Below are 9,726 nucleotides of genomic sequence, written 5' to 3' on the forward strand. Positions count from 1 at the left end.
GTATATATATATATATATATATATATAGGGCTGCAGAATTTGGTCAAAAAGAACAAGCGACCCCACTCTGATGCATTTGGAAACTAAAACCACCTTCAGTGATAAGAATCATAAAGTTGTTTTTATATTATTTCTATTGTAATAATACAATTGCACTTGAATATTAAATTATATCTGATAATTATAATTATTTTATTTTACACTAAAAGATACAATACTAATATATCCTAAATTCTTACCTTTCAAACGTTAAACCTCCAAGATTTTACTTTAGAAAACAATTGCATGGACCTTTAAGTCTGTGTTTAGTTTACAAATTCCCAAAATGCTTAAAACCTGTCCACAAAAATGTTGAAAATTATCCAAATGTGAAAATAAAGTGGTCCTGATGCATGCCGAGTTCCAAAATGCATGCTATTGATGTTACTAACATGCAGCGATGGAGTTTGTATGGAGCAGCATTTACTGCAAACCACCACACCACACTGTAAATGAACACAGTGCTGCACTTAACTCAAACACGCAGCACATCAGACTAAATCACAGCCTTTCGCAATTTGATAATCACACTTGCCATATGGCAATTTCAGTTTTATTTTGACGGCAGCCCTGTTTTATTTAATTTAAATTATGATTCATTATTTTTTAATGAACTCACGAAGCCCCCCTTTGAGAAACTCTGATATAGATCAATAGCTGTGTTGTGAAAGAAAAGCTATACATTTTGGTTTTTGTGTTCTTTCATCCAGCTGCTGATAAGCTGATCAAAATATGGGGTGCATATGATGGCAAGTTTGAAAAGACGATATCTGGACACAAACTGGTGAGTTCCTGAAAAGATCCATCATTTCAGAGTAGCGCTGCTTTTACTTTACGAGGTGTCTAATGTGACCTGGTTTTCAATCACCTGCAGGGCATCTCGGATGTGGCCTGGTCCTCTGACTCAAACCTCCTGGTCTCAGCTTCCGATGACAAGACACTGAAAATTTGGGATGTGAGCTCTGTAAGTCAACAGCACAAGCCAAAGCTTAACTTATGAATATCAAATTTATATAAAATATTACAGCACAATTTATGATATTCAGGGATTTTTCTTATTCTGTTTCTTTATATCACCAGGGGAAGTGTTTAAAGACACTGAAGGGTCACAGCAACTATGTATTTTGCTGTAACTTCAACCCTCAGTCCAACCTCATCGTATCTGGATCTGTAAGTCCATTCACAATCATTTGTCATTTCACCGTCTTGCTAATTCAGGCAAACAAACATGCTAATTATTATCTCTGGCAGTTTGACGAGAGTGTGAGGATTTGGGATGTTAAAACAGGAAAATGTCTCAAGACGCTGCCAGCGCACTCAGACCCTGTCTCTGCAGTGAGTGCTTTTATAATTGACCTATGAAGATCAAATAATCCCATTCACAACTGTGTACAGTGGTGGGTGATATATTTTAAATGATCTTTTCCTTTTTGAATTGTAAATGTTTATTTGTTGCTTTGTTTTAGGTTCATTTCAACAGAGATGGCTCATTGATTGTTTCCAGCAGTTATGATGGACTTTGGTGAGTGGACTTTGGCTTTGAGAATGTTGTTGATTTTTTTTTTTTTTTTTTGGAAAGAGTGTATAAATATGTCAGGGATGTATAACTAACAACCATACATGCTTATATGTGACTTTTAAACAGCCGTATATGGGACACGGCATCAGGGCAGTGCCTTAAAACACTGATTGGTAAGTTGACCAGTCTTACACAAAAGTACTTGTTCAGACCAGTTTCAAAAGCAGCCGTTTGTACCTCTAAAGTGTTTATGAAACTTGTTCTTATCAAACATGCATAACATTTATCCAAGAAATACTAGTAAAACAACAAAACATATGACATCTTAAATAGGAATAAAGAGATTTAAAGAATAAAGAGGGATTAAAATGTATACATGTGCAAATTTTTTATTAGATGATGACAACCCACCTGTGTCATTTGTGAAGTTCTCCCCCAATGGCAAATACATCCTGGCTGCCACTCTGGATAAGTGAGTCAGAGCCTATTCTAAACCTTTTACGCTGCTCATTCTTTAAAAAAATAAATAAATAAAACATAGTAATGAAATAATTTCTATTTATCCATGGCCTTTGAAAAGACACTTGCATTCCCTTTGTGTTTTAGCACTTTGAAGCTTTGGGACTACAGCAAGGGAAAGGTAAGATTTTTTCTGTTTAGTTGGGGCATTGTTTTAATTCATAAGAATAATGCTTAATCTGTGTATAACAATATGATTTTTTTTTCTTGTTTAGTGTTTGAAAACATATACCGGTCATAAAAACGAGAAGTACTGCATATTTGCTAATTTCTCTGTCACTGGTGGAAAGGTATGTTGGAACTACACTATAATAATCAGCTGCTAAGCACATCACACTAAACACTGACATTGAGCATACTCATTTACGTGTGTTGGTTTTTTTTCACAAAAGTGTTCACTGAAATTTCCACATTTTGGTGGAAAAGGTTTTAAAGATTTTGCTTTCTCTTAAGTGGATTGTCTCCGGCTCAGAGGACAACATGGTCTATATTTGGAACCTTCAGACCAAGGAGATCGTACAGAAACTACAGGGGCACACAGGTAGGAACAAGAAGTTGGAATTTTAACTCTGGAAGCTTAAAGGGATAGTTCACCCAAAAATAAAAATTGTCATTAATTACTCACCCTCATGTCGTTCCAAACCCGTAAGGCCTGCGTTCATCTTCGGAACACAAATTAAGATCATTTTGATGAAATCCGAGAGCTCTCTGACCCTCCATAGACAGCAAGGGTACTACCACGGTCAAAGCACAGAAACGTAGTAAGGGCATCGTTAAACAACCACCCATCATTAAACAACCTATAGCCCATATGACATTAGTTGGTTCAACCATAATTTTATGAAGCTACTTTGTGCGCAAAGAATACAGAAATAATGATTTTTCTCTCCTGGGACAGTCCGCTGCCTTAATTACTTTTGCGCATAAAAAGAATTCTTACAGCTTCATAAAATTATGGTTGAACCACTGATGTCACATGGACTATTTGAAGCCCTACAGTTTGAACACTTCCTGCGAATCGTTCCAGCTGAGCAGTATGAAATTTGACAGATTTATTTCGGTCATACTTTTTGTCATTCATTTATTCTATTTTACTTCATAGTTGATTGTTGCCGTTTAATTTATACACACACTTACGTACATATGTGTGTGTGCGCACTTCTAATGTTGTGAGAAAATCATTTTGTCCTGTTTTTGTTTTTTTTGTAGATGTGGTGATCTCAACCGCATGTCATCCCACAGAAAACATCATTGCATCAGCAGCACTAGAAAATGACAAAACCATCAAACTTTGGAAGAGCGACTGCTAAGCCTCCAGCTTATTTTACTTTATTATTTTGTTAATTTTGTACTATTCATTTTGTGTGGGGGGGAAGAGACTTTTTTTGTTTTTCATTTGAAAGGTCACGCTAGACCATTCACACTGACATCAAGAGGACTGGCGAAAGCGCACTAGCCCGACATACAGTACCCTCTCCTAACACAGCTCTCCGCTCACGTGAACTAAAGCAGTCACTTTCTCTCTGCCTTGCCGCCAGCTCTCGTTCATCAGTTTAAGCATCCAGCAAAACTTTTAACCAATCTGTAAATTTAGGCAGCTTTGTTTGAACTCCACAGACGTATTAGGACAACGAGTGTTCCTGTCTTTTGGGGGTTTTTTTCCTGTAAGTTTTGTAGAATGACATCTATCTGTCTATCAGTGGTTTGCACACTTCCTGATGCCAGCAGAATGCCTTGGGCACATTTTAAGTGGCCATTTTAACAAATGTTTGGAGTATTACAATTTCTCTGCCTGTATTTGTGGCAGTTATATGAGCAGTTTGCAGCTTCACTCCATTTATTTGGCCGAAAAGAGGTTTTTCCAACTTCTCAGTTGTGAACGCCTCAAAGACTTACCTTGACTTACCAATGTCAAATGAAACCTCTATGTATGAAATGTGTTGTCTGGCAGAAGGGTGTTTTGAACGTCCACTATTTCATGTTTATTTCTGTACAGCACAAAAATGCAACTATTATATCAGCAATTAAAACAATTCATTGTGTTATAGTTGCTAAGCTAGTTGTCAGACATCAAATATGGTTTTCAGTGGCTCAATGTCGTCTAGGCAGTGCTATCAATAAAACATTCTCTTTTGTTATATAACCCTATAGCAGTCGCAGACATAATGTATGCCAAAACTTCACTTTATTCCTACAGTTGTAACTACCTGTAACACCTCTGTTCATATCAGTTTTGGTGCTTATGAAAAATAAAACTACAATATATCTGGATGGAACAGCACCTTGGTCAGACCTTTTAGAGAAAGTATCACTTAAAAGAAAAGGTTTCTAGTAGACTTCAATTACACAAGCAACAAATGTTCATTCTGAGATACAAAAACCATTCTTACCAGCACAATCTGGTAAAACGCATTTAGTTTCTAATTATGATGTGGTTTCAATTACACAACTTATGCAAGGAGGAGTGTTGCTGTGAAGTGGATATACTATAACCTTTTATCTTGTGACCAAAAGCAGTCTGGATGTATTTAGAGCCTTGAGATGTTTCTGTATCTGACACTTTGTACATACTTGCAGCTTCTCTGTTCTTTGATACGTTTACCTCTGTTCTGTGGTCTTATTAACTGTCTCAAGTAGGTGATAGTACTTTAAGAGTACTTTTTATTTTTCCTGCTCGATGTGGATGATGGTTTGGCATTAATGCATCCTCTGCCTCTGGACTCTCTGTTCTTGACCGGATTTCAAGTGCACTGCAGTGATGACAAGGGCCGCCGCATGAGGAATTCTATCTGTATTGCATTTAGTCACTTTGGACATGACCTGTGACTCAATAAAGATTTTTTTTTTTTTACCTGTATCCAGCATAATGTCATCCATGAATTTATACAGTCGATATAGTTAAAAATGTACTGTGTTTAAGGTGTGAAACACAACGTTGTTTCGACACATTGGTATCTAGGTTTATAGAAAGGGTTTATTACGTGATCATAACCGGCTGAATTTACATTATTCCACAGGAAATAAGGACACTGGTGAAATAAGGTGGATCTCGTTCTTTGTCTCCTTTCAAAGTGTAATTTGTCAAGCCACGAGCTGCTCACAATTTAAAGTAGTTAAACTACAATACAATGTAGTATTTTGAATAGTTGTACGCTACAAGGTTTACTTAAGTAGAAGTAGCTTACAGTGGGTACGGAAAGTATTCAGACCCTCTTAAATTTTTCACTCTGTTATATTGCAGCCATTTGCTAAAATCATTTAAGTAAATTTTTTTTCCTCATTAATATACACACAGCACCCCATATTGACAGAAAAACACAGAATTGTTGACATTTTTGCAGATTTATTAAAAAAGAAAAACTGGGCATGTTTTTCTTTTTTAATAAATCTGCAAAAATGTCAACAATTCTGTGTTTTTCTGTCAATATGGGGTGCTGTGTGTACATTGAGGAAAAAAAATTAACCTTAATTACTTTTGCGCATAAAAAGAATTCTTACAGCTTCATAAAATTATGGTTGAACCACTGATGTCACATGGACTATTTGAAGCCCTACAGTTTGAACACTTCCTGCGAATCGTTCCAGCTGAGCAGTATGAAATTTGACAGATTTATTTCGGTCATACTTTTTGTCATTCATTTATTCTATTTTACTTCATAGTTGATTGTTGCCGTTTAATTTATACACACACTTACGTACATATGTGTGTGTGCGCACTTCTAATGTTGTGAGAAAATCATTTTGTCCTGTTTTTGTTTTTTTTGTAGATGTGGTGATCTCAACCGCATGTCATCCCACAGAAAACATCATTGCATCAGCAGCACTAGAAAATGACAAAACCATCAAACTTTGGAAGAGCGACTGCTAAGCCTCCAGCTTATTTTACTTTATTATTTTGTTAATTTTGTACTATTCATTTTGTGTGGGGGGGAAGAGACTTTTTTTGTTTTTCATTTGAAAGGTCACGCTAGACCATTCACACTGACATCAGGGCTCAGCAAGAGGACTGGCGAAAGCGCACTAGCCCGACATACAGTACCCTCTCCTAACACAGCTCTCCGCTCACGTGAACTAAAGCAGTCACTTTCTCTCTGCCTTGCCGCCAGCTCTCGTTCATCAGTTTAAGCATCCAGCAAAACTTTTAACCAATCTGTAAATTTAGGCAGCTTTGTTTGAACTCCACAGACGTATTAGGACAACGAGTGTTCCTGTCTTTTGGGGGTTTTTTTCCTGTAAGTTTTGTAGAATGACATCTATCTGTCTATCAGTGGTTTGCACACTTCCTGATGCCAGCAGAATGCCTTGGGCACATTTTAAGTGGCCATTTTAACAAATGTTTGGAGTATTACAATTTCTCTGCCTGTATTTGTGGCAGTTATATGAGCAGTTTGCAGCTTCACTCCATTTATTTGGCCGAAAAGAGGTTTTTCCAACTTCTCAGTTGTGAACGCCTCAAAGACTTACCTTGACTTACCAATGTCAAATGAAACCTCTATGTATGAAATGTGTTGTCTGGCAGAAGGGTGTTTTGAACGTCCACTATTTCATGTTTATTTCTGTACAGCACAAAAATGCAACTATTATATCAGCAATTAAAACAATTCATTGTGTTATAGTTGCTAAGCTAGTTGTCAGACATCAAATATGGTTTTCAGTGGCTCAATGTCGTCTAGGCAGTGCTATCAATAAAACATTCTCTTTTGTTATATAACCCTATAGCAGTCGCAGACATAATGTATGCCAAAACTTCACTTTATTCCTACAGTTGTAACTACCTGTAACACCTCTGTTCATATCAGTTTTGGTGCTTATGAAAAATAAAACTACAATATATCTGGATGGAACAGCACCTTGGTCAGACCTTTTAGAGAAAGTATCACTTAAAAGAAAAGGTTTCTAGTAGACTTCAATTACACAAGCAACAAATGTTCATTCTGAGATACAAAAACCATTCTTACCAGCACAATCTGGTAAAACGCATTTAGTTTCTAATTATGATGTGGTTTCAATTACACAACTTATGCAAGGAGGAGTGTTGCTGTGAAGTGGATATACTATAACCTTTTATCTTGTGACCAAAAGCAGTCTGGATGTATTTAGAGCCTTGAGATGTTTCTGTATCTGACACTTTGTACATACTTGCAGCTTCTCTGTTCTTTGATACGTTTACCTCTGTTCTGTGGTCTTATTAACTGTCTCAAGTAGGTGATAGTACTTTAAGAGTACTTTTTATTTTTCCTGCTCGATGTGGATGATGGTTTGGCATTAATGCATCCTCTGCCTCTGGACTCTCTGTTCTTGACCGGATTTCAAGTGCACTGCAGTGATGACAAGGGCCGCCGCATGAGGAATTCTATCTGTATTGCATTTAGTCACTTTGGACATGACCTGTGACTCAATAAAGATTTTTTTTTTTTTACCTGTATCCAGCATAATGTCATCCATGAATTTATACAGTCGATATAGTTAAAAATGTACTGTGTTTAAGGTGTGAAACACAACGTTGTTTCGACACATTGGTATCTAGGTTTATAGAAAGGGTTTATTACGTGATCATAACCGGCTGAATTTACATTATTCCACAGGAAATAAGGACACTGGTGAAATAAGGTGGATCTCGTTCTTTGTCTCCTTTCAAAGTGTAATTTGTCAAGCCACGAGCTGCTCACAATTTAAAGTAGTTAAACTACAATACAATGTAGTATTTTGAATAGTACGCTACAAGGTTTACTTAAGTAGAAGTAGCTTACTACAATATAGCTTACTGTATATATACAGTGGGTACGGAAAGTATTCAGGACCCTCTTAAATTTTTCACTCTGTTATATTGCAGCCATTTGCTAAAATCATTTAAGTTAATTTTTTTTCCTCATTAATGTACACACAGCACCCCATATTGACAGAAAAACACAGAATTGTTGACATTTTTGCAGATTTATTAAAAAAGAAAAACTGGGCATGTTTTTCTTTTTTAATAAATCTGCAAAAATGTCAACAATTCTGTGTTTTTCTGTCAATATGGGGTGCTGTGTGTACATTGAGGAAAAAAAATTAAATGATTTTAGCAAATGGCTGCAATATAACAGAGTGAGAAATTGAAGAGGGTCTGAATACTTTCCGTACCCACTGTATAATTATGCAATGTAATTTTAATCATATCAATCTTTGTGGGACCGAGGGTTTTTGAATGAACAAACTTCTTGTTTAGGGGGACAGTCAAATGTGAGCAGATACATTACTCAAATATAGGCCTAACTAAAAACTAGAATTCTGCCCAATTTATATAATGGACTCTATGCACGGCACATAGCATACTATTTCATATAGACATACTGGTGAACTACATAGCCTGCTACACAAGAACTTCATAAATTCAGTTTTAAATCTGAATGTTTTGTAAACTGTTTATTGATGAGAACGCAGAGAGTCACGTTTCAGAAAGCATGTGAACACAATTTCTCCTTGCGCTTGAGCGGACACATCAGTAGGTTTAGGGTTAGGTGTGGGGGAGGGGTTAGGATTAGGCAATCAGGTAGCGATTTCAACGAGGGGGGTAATAATTTGGCAGGGAGTCGAAAATGGGCACAACATCGGCCTGTCGCATAGGTGAAATAGGCAAATGCTAGGGGTGCCCAAATAAGTTTTATTTTAATTTTTTTGTTATATATATATATATACACATATATACAGTGGTGTGAAAAAGTGTTGGCCCCCGGGCAAACACTTTTTCACACAAGGCCATGTAGTTTTGGATTTTGTTTTCCCTTAATAAAAACCTTCATTTAAAAAGTGCATCTTGTGTTCTCTTTTACTAATATTTAAATTTGTTTGATGATCTGAAACATTAAAGTGTGACAAACATGCAAAAAAATAAGAAATCAGGAAGGGGGCCAACACTTTTTCACACCACTGTATATGTTTATTATTATTTTAATTAGGGGTGCACTATATTATCGAAATATAATCGATATCGTATGATATAGCTTAATGCCAGTCATATCGCGAAGGTTGCGATTTAATATAAAAATACCAATGCGCTGCAGTTCGGAGTGAAGCGTGTAATATGTTCGAGCGCAGCCCATGACACGCAGCGGCAGCGCATCACTCTGAAACATGCAGCACATTTATTTATTTGCTGGGAAACCACCAAAATAAAAGCAGTTTAATATTTGAAATTGAGCAGAGATGCACTGATTGACCATCGGCCATAAATTGGAATAATAATAATAATTTTGGGGGGGGGGATTACATTTGTGCCAATTAAAATGAATGTAATTTTTCAAGAAACTTATGAAAATATAAATTGAAACTGAAAATGTCTTTGAAACTGAAAAAAAAATTAAATGCAGGCAAAATCTTTGACTTTGTTTTTAATGCACTGCATGTTTTGCAACTGTTTTCTCTTCTTTCATTAGCTGATCTGTACTTACAAATGCGCTTCCAGAGTTTTCATTTACACTTCTAAAGATTTCATTTACGCTTCTAAAGATTTCATTTACACTTCTAAAGATTTCATTTACGCTTCTAAAGTTTTCATTTACGCTTCTAAAGATTTAATTTACGCTTCTGAAGTTTTCGTTCGCCATTCTGATGCAAATCTCTCGTGGGGGCTGGGCTAGCAGCAGTGTGTTCTCATTGGCTACTGAGTT

At 36.3% G+C, this 9,726-nt stretch overlaps 1 protein-coding gene across 2 annotated transcripts in view; it reads left to right on the forward strand.

The window, feature by feature from the left end:
* The window catches only part of LOC107573465 (WD repeat-containing protein 5), a 13,510-nt gene extending 6,015 nt beyond the window's left edge, over positions 1-7,495 (forward strand). Inside the window, exons 4-15 of one of the 2 annotated variants that reach the window (XR_001607510.1) lie at positions 750-823; positions 914-1,003; positions 1,120-1,209; positions 1,291-1,374; positions 1,506-1,561; positions 1,685-1,731; positions 1,955-2,030; positions 2,165-2,198; positions 2,293-2,367; positions 2,531-2,618; positions 3,287-3,480; positions 6,039-7,495. Coding sequence is in view for 1 of the 2 variants with exons in the window: in XM_016259899.1 (XP_016115385.1) it covers positions 750-823; positions 914-1,003; positions 1,120-1,209; positions 1,291-1,374; positions 1,506-1,561; positions 1,685-1,731; positions 1,955-2,030; positions 2,165-2,198; positions 2,293-2,367; positions 2,531-2,618; positions 3,287-3,387 (815 nt within the window). In the remaining variant the exon portion in view is untranslated. Of the gene's footprint in view, positions 1-749; positions 824-913; positions 1,004-1,119; positions 1,210-1,290; positions 1,375-1,505; positions 1,562-1,684; positions 1,732-1,954; positions 2,031-2,164; positions 2,199-2,292; positions 2,368-2,530; positions 2,619-3,286; positions 4,928-6,038 lie in introns of those variants that run through there. The other variant, XM_016259899.1, reaches the window with a different exon arrangement.
* Positions 7,496-9,726: the final 2,231 nt, after the last annotated feature.

The sequence above is a fragment of the Sinocyclocheilus grahami genome, unplaced genomic scaffold (assembly GCF_001515645.1).
Source record: "Sinocyclocheilus grahami isolate Dianchi unplaced genomic scaffold, SAMN03320097.WGS_v1.1 scaffold1950.1, whole genome shotgun sequence".
NCBI lineage: Eukaryota > Metazoa > Chordata > Actinopteri > Cypriniformes > Cyprinidae > Sinocyclocheilus > Sinocyclocheilus grahami.